This window comes from Pongo abelii, chromosome 13 (assembly GCF_028885655.2).
Source record: "Pongo abelii isolate AG06213 chromosome 13, NHGRI_mPonAbe1-v2.0_pri, whole genome shotgun sequence".
In the NCBI taxonomy this organism is placed as follows: domain Eukaryota; kingdom Metazoa; phylum Chordata; class Mammalia; order Primates; family Hominidae; genus Pongo; species Pongo abelii.
In genome coordinates, this window is record NC_071998.2 from 122,544,082 (window position 1) to 122,561,032 (window position 16,951).

Sequence of the window (16,951 nt, forward strand, 5' to 3'; positions counted from 1 at the left end):
AACTGTATGATTTTATTTCAATAGTTTTTGGGGTACTGGGTATATGATTCGATAGTGAAAGGGACAGGAATTGTTTTAACCGTGAGGGCCACCAAGTACAGGATAAAAGGAAGGAACAGTGGAGAAGGAAGAGCTGGGAGTCGTCTGGGGAAAGGCATTGTCCTCACCACAGTACTCAGGAAACTTTCTGCAGAATCATCAGTGACAGCTTCTTTCTCCTTAATTGACTCTGCATCATTTGATGCTTTGAGTACCACTTCTTTCCTGGACTGTATGAACTGATTGTCCTGGTTCCTTCTGCCTTTCAAACAATTCCTCCTCTGCCTCTCTTCTTATCTCTACCTTCTCTCCCTCCCCTCACCAACCCCCCAACTCCCCGCCCCATTTTGCTATGGGGCATTCCCCATGGTCATCTGTTCATCACAATCTTCTTCTCCCTTCCCCCGGCTCTTCCATTGTGGTCTGAAAATCCATGCCAAACTCGAGTCTTAAGACTGCATTTATTTTGCCCCTTTTCCTACTCAAACCCTTGGGCAACTTCCCACTGACTATAGGATAAAGACCAAACAAACTTGAAACTGGAATTCAGGGCCCTCTTTGAGCTGGCCCCAAAGTACCTTTCTGACTGTACTCAGTTCCCCAGCACATTCCTTCTGGTTTGGCCAGTTTGCCTGCTTGCTGTCCACACAAGCATCCCTCCCTCACTTCCTCCAGGTTCACTTGGCACCCTGCACCCACCTTCTGAGCCTGTCCTTCTTTTAAGGATGAATGCAAGGCTATTTCTGTGTGCACTGCACCTTTGCCTGAGGGTCATTCAGGCCCACCATGATCGCTCCCTCTCTGGAAATCCTGCAGCTGTTGGATTTCATCACTACACAAACCATCAAGCAGAAGGAAACCAGCCTTTATTAATCACCTACTGTGTGCCAGAAGCTCACGTGAGCTAACCACTTCTTACAACAGTGCTTTTAGATGTGGCTGTCCCCATTTCACTGATAGGAAAATCAGGTCCAAGAGGAGATGTATACTGCAGAAGTTGCACAGCTACTAAGTGGCATAGCCAGGATTTAGTCCAGCTGCGTTTCCTGAGCTCTGATTGGCCATGTTTACAGAACGTCTCCCAGGTATGCCTTTTTGGGCAACATTTATGCATGGAAAAGACCCCATTATAGAGAGTTATTTGAGCAGTTCCCTTTGTGACATTTATGCCCCGGGCTGTTTTGCGCTGAAACTGCCCACTTTACCCCTGAGAAGTCGTGAGAACTATAACAATGACCACGAAAGACAAGCTGAGAACACCAGTACTTGGAGTTGGCATGTTCTGTATCCAGAAGCTCAAAGCTTGCAAGAAGGGCTTCTTCTCTCTGTCATCCCCATAGAATCTACTAAAGAAAACCTGTGAACCCATGGGGACATCTAAAATTCACCACCACTGTGGATTGTTACCCATAAGGACCTGTTGCCTCCTTTAGTATTGTCCTGAGGACACTGTGTAGGGCCATTCCCAGCACATTCTTTCTGTTTAGGGTCCTGAAAGACGTATTTGTCTCATCAGAAGATGAAGAAGCCGTTTGATGATGATCTTGTGGGTTTACAGGGTCCCTCTGCAACTGTTCTTTAAGAAAATATCTTGGAAAGTATCCTGGGCAAGAGCTGCCTGAGAGACCCTTTCGGAGTGTGCATTGAATTCTTGTTCAGTGACTTTCGACCTGCAGGACGGTATGGGGCCTGGTCTGATACTCTGTATCGGATTTAATTGCTATCCAGTTTATATTAAGTATAATTTAATTCAGATTGGGTCAGGCCCTGATGTTGGATTATGCTAGTGTTTTTGCCAAATAAAAGACCAAAGAGGATCCATGTTTTGCCAGCAGGGTGGAAGCCCAGAGCAGATGCCAGTTTTACCTGTACTTGGCACCCCTGAAGTGTCAGTCACAGATGGCTATGCAAAGACAAACTTGTTTTTTTTACTGGATAGTTTATTTACAAGTCAAGAAGAATCTTCTACAATGAAATATTGTTCGGTCCACCAAGATATTCTCTTATGGTAATATGAGAATATGGTAACATACTTTCAAAAACTAGAGACTGTGTTATTTTGGAACCATTAGGAGAAAACCAAGAAACACATTGTTGACATTAGAAACAGAGACTCAGTCATTGTTTTATGCTACTTTGTTTCAGAGCAGTTTAAATCAATGGTAAAATGTCTCAACATGCAGAGCTCCTTGAGAGACTGTAAATGAGAGTGATTACAGCTTTAATGGTGTCATTCTTGGGATCTTTTAAAAATGAAAAGGATTTAATTATCTCCTGACCTGCTCAGTGTCTTACTAGCTGAAGTGTGATTGAGATGTGGAAGGAAGAGGTTGAAGGAACAGAGAAGGGCAGCAGCCTTTTCTGAGAATCTACAATATACCATACTAGTGCCCTGTGTGCATCATGTTATCTTCCCAGCATCCCTGCAGAGTCACAATTGCTGTCCTGTTCTGTGTGTGGGGAAACTGGGACTTAGGATAGTTAAGTCCTTGCCTAGGGTGACACAGCTATTAGGTAATCTCACCCGGGTCTGACTGCAAACTTCACTGCTGGTTCCACTATAATATGCCATTAAGATTTTAAAGTCAAAGAGTTCTTAAACAGAGAAAAAGATAAAAAAGCCCAAAGACTTCTAAATGATCTCTGACTTCCCACCACTGTCCCTCAAAACATCATTTCACCTCACATTTCATATGGTTGCACCAAGTTTCTCCAGGAGGAGATTCAACCCCAGTCTTGCCCTTGAATTTGTTTGCTATTTGAATTTTGCATTGCTAGCACTAACAAAGTGCAAAAATCTGTTCTTGAAATACCAAGTAAATGGAATGGCTGAGAAGCCTGTTTTCATCTCCAGTGTCAAATGTACTGCCATTGAAGGAATCAGACATAACTTTGGGCTAGCTCAATAAGGGGAAGGTCAAACTGCTCAGAAGGCCATTTTGTGGGACTCCTTCAAGGGATACATTATCCTGTGGTACCGAGTTATGAGGGTGATACAAAGGGATTTCTTAACCACCCAGCTGCCAGTGCCTGACATACCCGACATGTGGGTCCTTAGCCAGGCTCTGAAATTGTCAGCAGTGGTTTTATAGGGCAGTGACCATGATGTGATGGGCCAAGTCATATTGTATTACTGGTGCCTGGAAATTTGAGGTGACTGGGTCCCAAAGTGAGGCCACTGACTTCCTGGATTGTGGATTAAGAGCATTGCATCTGGACGTATTAACCATGTTGGCTCTCCTATTAGGGTTGGTTGGTAGCAGCATGAGTTGAGAGACCTGGGGAGGTGACAGGTTAATGGGGGGGCCACCTCTTCCAACAGCTCGACTTTGAAAATGAGGTTAAGTGCTCCCCCTCCTCCAGTCCTCTCCTTTCACTTTGCTTGTGAACACCTGACTGGCTTAGGGAGAGACTGGTCCTTCGTTATCCACCCAGTGATTACCCAGAGCATATGCTGTGCCTCCCATTTATGCCTTGTGTCTTTGGGCATCCACTCCACTTCAGGATAGCTTCTCCCTGCCTTGTGGGTATATATTTAATAAAACACCCATCTAGACGTGGTAGGAAACGTGAGTTATTCCTTCCTTTCCCACCAACGTCCTCCTCCCCCCCCCAAAAAAAAGTTTGAAAACTCTGACATATTCTGTGCTGTATTATCTGAGTGACAGCTTCTGTGTATGTGGACTTTGGCTATTTATCTATTATTATCTGTCAGATTTGCATTTCTTGTAACAGGTGGAAAAAAATTCTCAGCCATCTTGGTTTTTAGTAGTTTCCTTTTTTCCTTAAATTCTTGGAGTGAATTCAGTGCATAGTTGAGAGGGGGATGACCCCCTAGATAAGTATCTAAAGGTCAAGGGCTTCATTAAACCTCTTAGAGGAAATCTGACTGGAAGTCTTGCTAGCCTCTTTAACATTCTTCAGACCATCCCTATATCCCCTTGGATCAAAGACAGGAGCACCATGATTTTTCTCATTTCGCTGCCATTCTCTGAGCAGCTCAGGCAGCCATAAGCATGCTGAACTTGACTATAAAAGCAGGAAGTAAGTGCTAGAAGCCATTATGCCTGGGTTGGATTTGTTCTAACTTTAATTTCCCTAGTTTGACAAAATTTGAAGTTGGTCTTGTGTGAAGAGACCAATCAAAGTAAGCCCTGTTTTCCAGAAGAAAGCAGCCTGTGGGGCAGAGCCCATGGCCTCCATTGCTGGACAGTCTCAGTCTTGACACCTGCAGGAGCACCCAGTGAGCTTCTACAAAGGAGCCTTTTCAGTGGGGCCTCTCACTGCTCCTTTATTTTGTGCCTATAAAATCATGCCAGGAAATCCTGAGCCTGGGTGCCAGAATGATTAAAAACTTCCCAGCAAGGTGCATGAAAATCAGAGAAAGTGCCTGTCGCTGTCACTCTGCTCCCTTGGGTTCTAGGCGGCTTGTCACTCCCATCTTTCCAAACACCCAACTGAGACTTTTTCTCTGTTCTGAGAAGCAGGTAAGGACATTTCTCTCCCTCTGACCTCCCTCACATCTTCATCTCTTCAGATACCTCTAACCTATTTGGAAACAGTGGGGCCAAGACATTTGGTGGATTTGCCAGCTCGTCGTTTGGAGAGCAGAAACCCACTGGCACTTTCAGCTCTGGAGGAGGAAGTGTGGCATCCCAAGGCTTTGGGTTTTCCTCTCCAAACAAAACAGGTACTCCTATGTCTATTTGTTATGGTTATCTTTATATATGTATTTGTTTATGCATAGATATCTGGAAGGAGACATCTCTAGGGTGGTTATCTCAAGAGAGTAGGATTGGAATAAAGAAGTTAACTGTTTCCTCCGCATTATTTTTATATTTACTGAGCATCTGCTACATTCCTAACATGATTCCAGGTCTTCCAAAACATGTTTAAAAGCATAGAACGCAAGTAATGCAACCTTTTTTTTTTTTTTCTTTTTTTTTTGTGAGACGGAGTCTCAATCTGTCGCCAGGCTGGAGTGCAATGGTGCGATCTCGGCTCACAGCAACCTCCAACTCTCTGGTTCAAGCGATTCTCCTGCCTCAGCCTCCCAAGTAGCTGGGATTACAGGCATGTGCCACCATGCCCAGCTAATTTTTGTATTTTTAGTAGAGACGAGGTTTCACCATGTTGGCCAGGCTGGTCTCCGTCTCTTGACCTTGTGATCCGCCCACCTCGGCCTCCCAAAGTGCTGGGATTACAGGCATGAGCCACTGCGCCCAGCCATAATGCAACTCTCAAGAGAACACAGATTCTTCTTGGAGAGAAAACATTGTAAATATCTGACAGTTGCAGAACAACCAAAGTAAAGGAACACATAAGGAAATGATAACTGAAGTATCAACAGGAAAGCATCCTGAGTCACGGATTTTTTGGGGTGCCCATTATTTGTGAGGGTCAAAGCAGATTATCTGTTTAATTTCTCATGCGTATGTTACTTTCCCCTCTTTCGCAAATCACTTTATTTTTTTATTTTATTCTATTTTATTTTATTTTATTTTTTTGAGACGGAGTCTCACTCTGTCGCCCAGACTGGACTGCAGTGGCGCGATCTCAGTTCACTGCAAGCTCTGCCTCCCAGGTTCACACCATTCTCCTGCCTCAGCCTCCCGAGTAGCTGGGACTACAGGCGCCTGCCACCACGCCCGGCTAATTTTTTGTATTTTTAGTAGAGACGAGGTTTTACCATGTTAGCCAGGAGGGTCTCAATCTCCTGACCTCGTGATCTGCCCACCTTGGCCTCCCAAAGTGCTGGGATTACAGGCGTGAGCCACCGCGCCCAGCCCCCAAATCACTTTATTTTTAATTGAAGTTTATGTGTGTCCACAATCCACATAGCATAAGTACACAGCTGAATTAATTTTCACAGTTGGAATACACCCGTGTAACCAAGGAAAAGGAACATTACTAGGACTACTTTTTATCCCAGCATTACTATTAAAGTATATATTTATATAAACTATATGCCTTTTTATAATCATGTATGATGTATTTATAACTAAAAATTTTTAATGAACAGTATATGTTTAGATCTGAAAACATGTACTTCATTTCTGTCATCTGCCTCTCCACCCTGTTTCTGTCTCTGAGATCTGCAGAGAGTCTGCACTCCTGTCCTTGTTGATGGAAAGTTGTGTGAAAAGAGTTTTTTTTAAGACGGGGGGTCCAGGGCGAGCTGTTTGAGCAAGCAGCTTTTTAAAGCAAACTCCCCCTGGGTAAGTGGGCAGGACACTTGGCCCTCATATGTAGGGGATGCTCTGAAATATGCTAATTCCAGAGGAAGGATCCAACCTCAGGACAAGATGCATCGGTGGCTCTGACTTGGGAGTAAGGCTGCCCCAAATTAATACACGGAGTCTCATATTTAGAGCCTAAAGTGCTGTGGTTTCCAAATCCACTGTGCACCTTACCTCAGACTGTGACTCAGGTAGCTTAGTCTTTGGTTGCTAGTTGTTAATACTGTTTTCCTAGAAATTAAAACAGAATATTCTGAAATGGGCTTCGCAGCTTTCTTTTTGCCACACACACAGTGCATTGCTTAAAAATGAAAGGGCCACAAGGCTTTTATCCCAGTTAGGTACATTGTGAACATTTCAACTGGGGAATTTTAGTTCATCGGTCATCAAGACTTTTTGTGTTTTTAGGAGGCTGATAATGTTTTCTTTGACTCTTACGGTTTTCCTATATATGGTTCTTTATCCTGAGATTATGTCCCCATTGATTTGGAAATCTGACCTTTGAAAGTTCCACCTGTAATCCCAGCAGTTTGGGAGGCTGAGGTGGGAAGATCACTTGAGCCCAGAAGTTCAAGACCAACCTGGGTAACATAGTGAGACCCCATCTCTAAAAGAAAAAAGGAAAATCACACCTAATTCAGACACTGGGTACAGTGGCTCACGTCTGTAATCCCAGCACTTTGGGAAGCCAAGGAAGACATCACTTGAGTCCAGGAGTTTGAAACCAGCCTGGATAACATGGCAAAAATCCGTCTCTACAAAAAAAATAATGCAAAAATAAGCCAGGCACGTTGGTGCACGCCTGTAGTCCCAGCTCCTCAGGAGACTGAGGTGGGAGGATCAATTGAGCCTGGGAGGCAGAGATTGCAGTGAGCCAAGATTATGCCACTGCACTTCATCCTGGATAACAAAGCAAGACTCTGTCTCAAAAAAAGACAGAAAATCTGACCCTTTTATTTGTCCAGTCTTAGAGAAAATGTATCCCCCAACTTTTCATAGTATTTATTTGCCCCATGAAACTGTAATACTTAGATTGAGGACTCAAATAGAGAAAAACTATCTTTCAGATACATAAGATGAATGAACTAGTAACCATAAACATCAAAGTGAGGGCAGGGGAAAGGCCACTCCCTCTCATGTTTCAGGACTTCACTGGTTCTGGGAGAGCATTTTCAGTCGAAAGAGGGGACTGAAAGTCCCAAGCAGAAGGAAGGGCTGCTGTGAATAGAGGAACTGCCTTCCTGCCCAGGCATCAGGGCACTTTTTGCTTTAAGAGAGATTTTAAGTTGATGATTTGGACGGGTCTTTGAAAAATTCCAAAAGTATCTGTCCTCCCTTCAGTAAAATTGCATTATAAAATTATCCTGTTGGAGGTCATCCGGAGAGAGGACAGGAGGAAGGTGGGATGGACTGAAGATGGCCTTGCTGCCCACCATGGTCAGTGGTCTACACTCTGCTCTCTCGCTAAAGTGTTAGATTTGGAGGGAGGCAGGCAGGGGATGAATGATGGGAAGATGAGAGGTGGGCGTTTGAGTCGCACAGACCTTGCTCCAGTCCCAGCTCTAGCACCCACCAGCTGGCTAAAGTTTGGACAAGTGGCATATTCTCTAAGTCTCAGTTTCCTCCCCTGTGATATAAGGATCCCAGGCTTATTGGGAGGATTTAAGAAAACTGCTGTGAAGCACCTGGCATATAGTGGGCCCTCAATAAATCAGAAAGTTTGTCATCATTGATTATTAGAAAATTTATGTTTCTTCTGGAGAAGAAATTTGTGAAAATACCGCAACTGATAAAATCAAACCCCTCCTGCCATCAGGAGAGAGTTGCCTGTTTAAGCCAGAGTGACTGTTTTCTTCCTGTTTCATTTGGCTGTGACCCAGGTGTGTTGTTTGGGGGCTTTTTCTCTCTGTGTATATTTAACCGCCACCCCTCCCCTGTCCAGTTTATTTTCTGTATCATCATGACTTCCCATTTTTCACTCACCATCCACCAAGAAGTCTAAGCAATATTGATACAAGGCACTAGATAAAGCCCTGCATGTCTAGGAAGAAAGTGTAACTAGATCTGTGATCAGCCTTAAATAATTCAACTGTAAGGGTTTTTTAGCACTTTTTTTTTTCCAGTCTGTTATATTTATAACCCAACAGTCTCCATTATCATGGCTTGGAATTTCACTCAGCGTTTTAAAATGCGGAATGTTAACCCAAACATGAGCCTTAGCAAAAAAATATCTTCTCACTTGTACAGCCTACCACTGTTAATGGCAAATAGGCACATGAGTGAATCACAAAATAACAGTTAACTGAGGAATTCAGCTGACAACTTTTCATACCCAGGATTTGATCTTTCCTGATTCAGATGGCAGAAGCTTGTGTTGTGATTACATAAACAATAAGAAGTCTAGATTTCATCCCTCTAACAACAGATTGACTTTCTGAAAGGGGAGAAAAGGCTTGTCGCTAGGCCACCATTACTCCCGCTAGCACACAGTTCATAGGCCAACACTCACCTTAAGAAGTACTCCCTTTAGAGGGTGCTCCCAGTTAGAGCACATTTCTTATGCCATTCTAATTCCGTTCATTCAAGAAGACACTGAGTGTCGGTCTATTCTAATACTTTAGAATGATTTCAGCAGTATCTTGGAAGTTTGGGAACCCGCATCAGGAATAGTTCAGGAGAGGATGTTTTGTCTTCCTGCCTGACAGGCATCACCAGCAATCAGAGTAGGGTGCCCTGTGCGTGACCTGACCCTTGTCTGTGTGGCCACCTGTGTGGTGCTGCCCTCTGGCAGCCCGAGCCCACTGGGCAGCAGTGTTGGCAACTTGCAGAAGGCATCTGAACTCTAGGGCTGTCCTCACTGTTGACTTATTTATTAGATTTATGCAGCAGCCTGCCTCCAAAGAAGAAATTTGGTGTGTTTTTTCATTGAGAAGTAATTCCAGACTGCAGGAAAAAAGCATTTAAAAAAAAAAAAAACTTCTCCACTGAGTGAGAGAAAGGGAGACTCTGATGAGAGACGTAGGAGCCATCAGGCTGTAAATAAATAAAAAGCACCTGGCTGGGTGCCAGCGTACACGTCTCTGTCTCTGCTATGACCCAGTTCAGGGATTCTCCCTGAGGGGGTTTTGAGCCTCCGATTTTATAATTTGGGTTTCTATGAAGCTGGATGTCTTGCCTGCATACTGATAAGTAATATAGTCTGTCATCTTTTGTCAGCTGGGTAGGGATTGGAGTTTTTGAGAATGGTTTTTCACTCCAAACAGCTCAGAGGACCTGGGAGGGGTGGAAGGTGCACCGAATGGGCTCTTGGAGGTCTGCTCACACAGCTTCACACTGACTTCACAGGGTCTGCAGGAGCTCTCCTGAGTGGACCCCAGAGCCCTCTGCTAGAAATGGAGGGGGGTGGTTTGGTTTGAGGGCTTTTGTTTTGTTGTTTTCATTACTATTTTCTTGATAGAAGGGCGGGGGGGTGTTGCCCTTTACTCTAGTTCTTGCATTTGAATTGCTAACATCCTCTTTTCCCTTTTTTCTTCCTATTTTGATTTGGTTTCTTGTTGCCCAATGTCTTCTCTTCCTGTCTCCTCCTCTCTTTCTCCCTATTTCTGTTTGTTTGCCTCTGTTTTGCTCAGGTGGCTTCGGTGCTGCTCCAGTGTTTGGCAGCCCTCCTACTTTTGGGGGATCCCCTGGGTTTGGAGGGGTGCCAGCATTCGGTTCAGCCCCAGCCTTTACAAGCCCTCTGGGCTCGACGGGAGGCAAAGTGTTCGGAGAGGGCACTGCGGCTGCCAGCGCAGGAGGATTCGGGTAAGCCCCCTGGGGAGGGCCCTTGGGAACCCACATGCCAGCCAAAAAGCACTAGGGGCCTGTACTCTTGCTCTGAAAAGAAATTTGACCATGAGGTGAAGGCCCCTCCCTTGAAATTGGTGAAGAACTCCCTCAAGGATTCCTGTTCCTCTCCAGGGTAAGACTCATTTCTTTCAAGCCAGGCTTTGTTGAATTCATGGTGGACCTCAGCTGTGTTGCTGGTCCCTGGTATGAGAAATGCTGGTCATCAGAGCCCCTGTTCTCCTGCTGGGGCTAAAGGAAGGCACCAGCCCTGCCTTAGCTACTGCTTTGTAGCCAAGAGGTACCCCGGTGTGGAGCTTCTGTTAGGAAGTCCTCAATGAATGATTTTCACCAGATTCTTTCCTCTTGGGATTATTCTGTGTTAGACCCGTTGTCCTTGAACAAACAACTCCCTGTGTCCCCTGCTCCCCTGCAGCCCCCCAGAGTAAGTATTCAGTTGCACAGGTCCTCCCATGGGAAGATCCTGAATGATCAGGGATTTCGAAGCTGCTCTCATTGCCTCGTGTGCGTCTGCACTGGAAAAGGCCATTTTTAGGGAGTTGCTTTTAAGGGCAGAATTTCAGTGTGGTTGCCAAAACCCCAAGGGAAAAAAACCTTCACCACACCACAACATCCCAATTTAAAAAATGTACACGGGATGACTACCAAGTCTCTCGTTCAAAAGAGGTGTCGATGCCTGAAAGGAGTTCTAAAATGCCTCTCGCCACGGTACTGGGCTCAGCATGAGCTGAAGACTTGGGGGAGGGGAGATGATTTTGTCTAGGGGAATTGTTGAGATACTTGGGATCTGAGTCTTGGCAAGATGACAACATCTTTATCTTGAAAATAAACTATAGTATGTTCTTACTCACACCCTTCCCCTCTGTGCAGGATGCTGGAGCGCAGCAGCAGGAGTGAGAGGGTTGGCGTGCTGCCTCTCCTGTTTCACGGGAGACTAATGCCTTAGGTTTGCCCTCAGGAAACCCCAAGAATTAAAGTTAAGGAAAGCTTTGAAAGGACGGTTAGAGACCCACTTAGGCTGGTATTCTCAGAGGTCTTAATGGATGCTGTTCTCTGCAGTGATGACCTAGCACACAGTACCACAGAGTTGGTGGAAGGTTTGGGTTGACTGGGTATCTTGAAAATTGATTGATTTATTTGAAACCAGCTGTTTTCTCTACCAGTAGAAAAGTATCATATTCTGCCTTGGGGCAGCTCTCACACAAATCCCGATTGGCTGGTTAGTCAGTCCTAAAAAAGGTTAATGCCAGGTCAGTTATTAAATCTCCGTAAGAGCCCATTACCTTCATCCAGGTCCCTGGCCATGAGCCTGTCTCCGACCCTGAAGGGTAGGCCTCTGAGAAGGGCAGGCTGTTGCTGGTGAGGCCCAAGGCAGGAGGAGGAAGGGAGCAGGCTGCTCCTGGGAGAAAGTCCAATGAGAGCAGATCCCTTGGCCACCTTTGTATGGAAAGAGCCTTGACCTCACCATTAAAAGTGAATAGAATGGTGGCAAGGCGGAGTTATAGATACTTTTACTTGCTTTGGGGTTGACTCTTGCCCCAGGTGCTGCCCCTTCTCCCAGAAACCACCGATCCATTTCCCTCACCTAGTCACCTCCAGACCCCAGAAGCTCTCCCCAACCCAGCTGAATTCCTCTGCAAACGATTCAAGGGGCTCTGATAGGTCACACAGTGCCACCTTGTGTGCTGGACCATATCTGGAGGGAGAACTGAGTGAGGGGGCACAGGGATTGCCTCCAGATGGGACGAGCAGGGGAAAGAAAATGGTAGCCACTTTTACATTGGTTTGGGTAGTAATTATTGATTCAGGAAGCAAATACAAAATCTTGAATGAAATGACTTGGAAAAAGTAAATAGAATCAAGATCCCAAGAGGAGCTGAAAATAATAAATGGGAGCAGGGTGTGGGGGAATGGTCGGTAAGTGAGAAATGCTAACATGATAGACTAAAGCTTCAGGATTGTTGGAGGTAGAGCAGGAACTGTGTACTGCATAGTTCCCAAATGCCCTGGTGTTCTGATGGGGGATGGAAACTAAAACACGGGCCAGGTTGGATTTCATACTGTAGTCCTGCCATTTTTCATCCTAGAGCAGAGATAAAAGTTGGGCCTGGGCGATAGCTCATTCTCTCTGAAAGGCTGCTAGTTAGGCCCAGCCTGTCACCCTGGATCATGTGTGTCGTGTGTATTGAGCAGGGAGCTGAGGCTTGCAGATAGCCAAGTGGTGAGAGGCCCCACTGACCTCGGTCTGTTTCTCACTGGAGCGCAGGTTTGGGAGCAGCAGCAACACCACATCCTTCGGCACGCTCGCGAGTCAGAATGCCCCCACTTTCGGATCACTGTCCCAACAGACTTCTGGTTTTGGGACCCAGAGTAGCGGATTCTCTGGTTTTGGATCAGGCACAGGAGGTAAGCTGCCACAAGTTCTCCCCTCACAAGCACAATGGGTCCCTCTTGCCTTCTCCCCCAAGGAAATGAGTATGTTTTACCTGACCAGTCTGTTTAGTATTTTAAAAGATGGCTGGGCACGTGGCTCACGCCTGTAATCCCAGCACTTTGGGAGACCAAGGCGGGAGGATCACTTGAGCCTAGGAGTTTGAGACTAGCCTGGGCAACATGGCAAGACTCCATTCTCTACAAAAAATGTTAAAATTCGCCAGACATGGTGGCACACACCTGTGGTCCCAGCTACTCGGGAGGCTGAAGCAGGAGGATCACTTGAGCCCAAGAGGTCGAGGCTGCAGTGAGCTGTGATTGCACCACTGCACTCCAGCCTGGGTGACAGAGTGAGACCCTGTCTCAAAATAAATAAATACATAACATACTGCCAGTGGTTGAAAAATATCTTTTTTTTTTTTTTTTTTTGAGACGGAGTCTCGCTCTGTTGCCCAGGATGGAGTGCAGTGGCACGATCTTGGCTCACTATAAACTCCACCTCCCGGATTCATGCCATTCTCCTGCCTCAGCCTTCGAGTAGATGGGACTACAGGCGCCCGCCACCACGCCCGGCTAATTTTTTGTGTTTTTAGTAGAGATGGGGTTTCACCGTGTTAGCCAGGATGGTCTCCATCTCCTGACCTCATGATCCACCCACCTCGGCCTCCCAAAGTGCTGGGATTACAGGCGTGAGCCACCGCGCCTGGCATATATATATATATATATATATTTTAGGTTTTAGTTAGACTTAAAACATTGTGTCATTTCTTACCAAAGAAATTACTGTCTTGATTTCCTCTCAGGATTTGAGAAGCCCAAAATAATAATGGTCTTACTAGGCCTTGGTTTAAAAATCTAAGCCAGCAGACTCAAAAAAGGCATAGAAACTTCACAAAACATCTTGCATTTGTTTAACACTCTGCTTGTTCAGATGGCAGAGTATGTGTCTTCCATTTTGTTCTTGCAATAAACTGACGAGGCACAGAATTTAAGTATCATTACAATTGTACCCGTGAAGAAACAGAAACTCCAAGGAACTAAGTGTTAGCACTTAGCAGCAGAACCAGGCCTAGAATCCAGCCATCTTGAGTCTCTGACCCTCAAAAAGAAGAGGAAGCAAATGGATGGAAAAACAACAACAGCAAAAAAAAAATTAAAAAAAAAGTTTTCCTAATGAATGGATCTGTGTGGTCCAGTACAGCTGAGAGGCCAAGCCAGAGACCCTCTGCCTACAGCTGGGGCTGGGGAGGGAGGAAGAACCCTAAAATACCAAGAAGATAACTCATCAAAAGTAAAGGATTTCTTCTGCCTTCTGGGGGATCTGAGTAGCTCCAGAGGACAAACTCAGAATAAAGGGGCTTCTGTGTATACCTTTCCTGCCTTCCTGTAGGTGGTGGAGGCACGGAGGGCCTCCCACGAGAAGCACAGATTAGGGCAGGCACTTAGCATGGGGACCACCTTTGTCTTTCGAGTGGATGCGTGCTTTAACTTCACTCTTCTGCTTTTCAGGGTTCAGCTTTGGATCAAATAACTCGTAAGTATCCCCCTTTTTGAGTCTGACCTTAATTAAAAGCGTTAAATAAGGTTGGAAGTGTGTGGATCTTGCTGGATTTGTGCATTTTCTTTTCGTGTTTTCCTGTTTTTAGAGTTTGTCCTGGAAGTGTGGGGGTTCAGCAGCAGGGTTTGGGTTTTGTAGACTTGCTCTTCTCTGTAGCAATATGGCAGGAGGTGCCAGGCCTCGCCTTCTTAAGAGGCATGGTTCAAAGAGAAAAGAGCACGCCTACCAGTAAGCCGGGCCTGAGGGCAGCGCTGAGGAGATGCTGCTCCTGACTTCCCTGGAGGTTTCTCAGAAGCTGCATGCTAACCCCTGGGCTCTGGGCCATCACCAGGTCTCATGTGTTGATCCACCCTCTGTGCTTCTGTGTAAAATTTCATGGCGTTAAAATTCAGTCTTAGCCAGGTGGGTGGTTCACGCCTATAATCCCAGCACTTTGGGAGGCTGAGGTGGGAGGATTGCTTGAGCCCAGGAGTCAAAACCAGCCTGGGCAACATAGTGAGACCCCATCCCTACTAAAAATTAAAAAAATTAGCCGTGCATGCTGGCTTATGCCTGTGGTCCCAGCTACTCCAGAAGCTGAGGCGGGAGGATCACTTGAGCCTGGGAGGTCGAGGCTGCAGTGAGCCAAGATGGTACCACTACACTCTAGTCTGGGTGACAGCCAGACCCTATATCAAAAGAAAAAAAAAAAAATACTGGCCAAGCACAGTGGCTCACACCTGTAATCCCAGCACTTTGGCAGGCCAAGGTGGGCAGATACTTGAGGTCAGGAGTTCGAGACCAGCCTGGCCAACATGGTGAGACCCCATCTTTACTAAAAATATATATATACATATATAGATACACACACAAAAATTAGCCAGGCGTGGTGGTGCATGCCTGTAATCCCAGCTACTTGGGAGGCTGAGGCAGAAGAAGCACTTGAGCCCGAGAGACGGAGGTTGCAGTGAGCTGAGATCATGCCACTGCACTCCAGCCTGGGCAGTAGAGTGAGACTCTGTATCAAAAAAATAATAATAAAAAATCTGAGTCCTGACCTTTGCACACAGGCAGAGCAGCAGAGCCTGTGACTGCTCTGTGACAGAGCAGCTGACTCCACCACTGTCCTGTGCTTCCTTGCAGATCTGTCCAGGGTTTTGGTGGCTGGCGAAGCTGAGTGGGTGTCAGCAGGCCTTTCAGTCCCTGGGACCAACCACATCCTCAGCTTCTTCACCAAGCAATGCTGGAGCAGTCTGTTCAGACCGACGTTGCCATCAAAACACATACACCCAGAAAGAAACAACAGAAACCAAAACTCGCGAGATGCATGATTACTTGTTTTATATTTTATGTTGGGTTTTCCCTGCCACTATTAAACTGTCTGTTTCCGTACAGAACGTATGTGAGTTTTTTCAGATCACAGCCAAGGAGATTGCCCCGTTTCTGTGGCGCTGAGAAGCCAGCAGAGCCTCCATCAGCCAGAACACTGTGTCTTCAAGGATGGCCAGAAGTCACCAGCGTCGGGTGTTGATAAACAGCATTGAATGTGCCGTGGTCTCACTTGGACCTAGCGCCCTCCACATAGGGAAGAGGTTGAATGCTGGTGGGTCATCTTTTTGAAGCCGAAACTTGGTTATCTCCTCTCCATGTTCTTTTTGCCATTGTGTATCAGGACCATCCAAGGACGCACTCTGCGATTGAGTGTAGGCAGAGGAAGCCACTCATGCCAGCAGCAGTTGAGTTTCAGAAGCAGCCATAGTGCTTTTCAGTACAGTACAATAGTAGCCAGCGTGAGGCAGGACAGTGCTGCCCCTTAGCCGGCCTTGTCCGCTTATCTCCATGTGGCTCTTGGGTGCCGTGTGTGTCCTACTCCAGAGAGGAGGGGGCCAGTTACTTGAGAAGACAGCCTTTATATTTTGTATGTGGCAGTGACGTTGGTAGCCACACCTACCCAGTGTCTACTAACCACAGTGCAGATAGCCCTTGGGTAGACCCAGGAAGTGTGAAGACACTGCTGGTGCCAGACAACACTAGCAGAACGATGCTGGATTTGACAACAGTGTTTGCTAGGACGGCCCAGAGCTCATCACTGCAGTTTTATTAGAGTGCTTCTTTATCTTTAATGCAGTATCTTTGAGGCCTGTAACATCCTAGATAGTTGCCATCAAACAAGGACCATCTCGCATTGAAAACAGATGTAAGAATTTCTCTTTCAGGCCCAGAATCTGACAGTGCTTTGGCTTGGGTCATGAGCAGGGGGGAGTTGGGAAGGGATTTTTTTGTAGTTTTACATATTGGCAGGTTGTATTTTTTTAATGTTTTAATAAAAGTTTGACATGACATTAATTTATCATGTTGCAGACAGTGTGGCCTCCTTGGTTCTGATGGCTTATGTGGGGACAGTAGACCATGGTGAGGTCTCCACTGTGTCACCACCTGGTCTGAAGGTCCCCATCTCGCCTGTGCCCCAGGGTCACCTGCAGAGTTCTTTGTCAAGTGCACATTCCCAGCCTCCATCCTGGGGACTCTGGCTCCGGAGGACTCAGATAGAGGCTGGATGCCCACCTGGCTTTGTGTTTGGTGATTTCTTCAGCTCACGAGAAGAGGAATCTCATTGTGTAGCACTGTTGGGTTTCAGAAGTCCCTCCGTCAACCAGATGCCGGCAGAGCCAAGAGCTGGAATTAGATCCGTGGTGTCTCTGGATGACTGTCACCCTGCGCTCTGTGCAGTTAGGAGAGGGAGGGGCTGTCTGTACGGTCCGTTATCTAGAGGCTCTGCCTCTCGCAAAGAGCTGGGGTCTCCAAAAGTTTAATGTGTGCTCTTTTTGGTCCTTGAGAATTGAAGAGCCTGTCACCTTCT

The 16,951-nt window shown here is 46.2% G+C and overlaps 1 protein-coding gene across 11 annotated transcripts in view; it reads left to right on the forward strand.

The window, feature by feature from the left end:
* The window catches only part of NUP214 (nucleoporin 214), a 108,160-nt gene extending 91,723 nt beyond the window's left edge, over nucleotides 1-16,437 (forward strand). For 6 of the 11 annotated variants that reach the window (XM_024252122.3, XM_054520721.2, XM_024252123.3 and 3 more), the window contains 5 exons: nucleotides 4,577-4,729; nucleotides 9,908-10,079; nucleotides 12,388-12,527; nucleotides 14,064-14,088; nucleotides 15,235-16,437. In XM_024252122.3, coding sequence (XP_024107890.2) covers nucleotides 4,577-4,729; nucleotides 9,908-10,079; nucleotides 12,388-12,527; nucleotides 14,064-14,088; nucleotides 15,235-15,268 — 524 coding nt within the window. In that variant the 3' untranslated portion in view covers nucleotides 15,269-16,437. The remainder of the gene's footprint in view (nucleotides 1-4,576; nucleotides 4,730-9,907; nucleotides 10,080-12,387; nucleotides 12,528-14,063; nucleotides 14,089-15,234) is intronic. The other 5 variants (XM_054520716.2, XM_054520718.2, XM_054520717.2 and 2 more) reach the window with 1 other exon arrangement.
* Nucleotides 16,438-16,951: the final 514 nt, after the last annotated feature.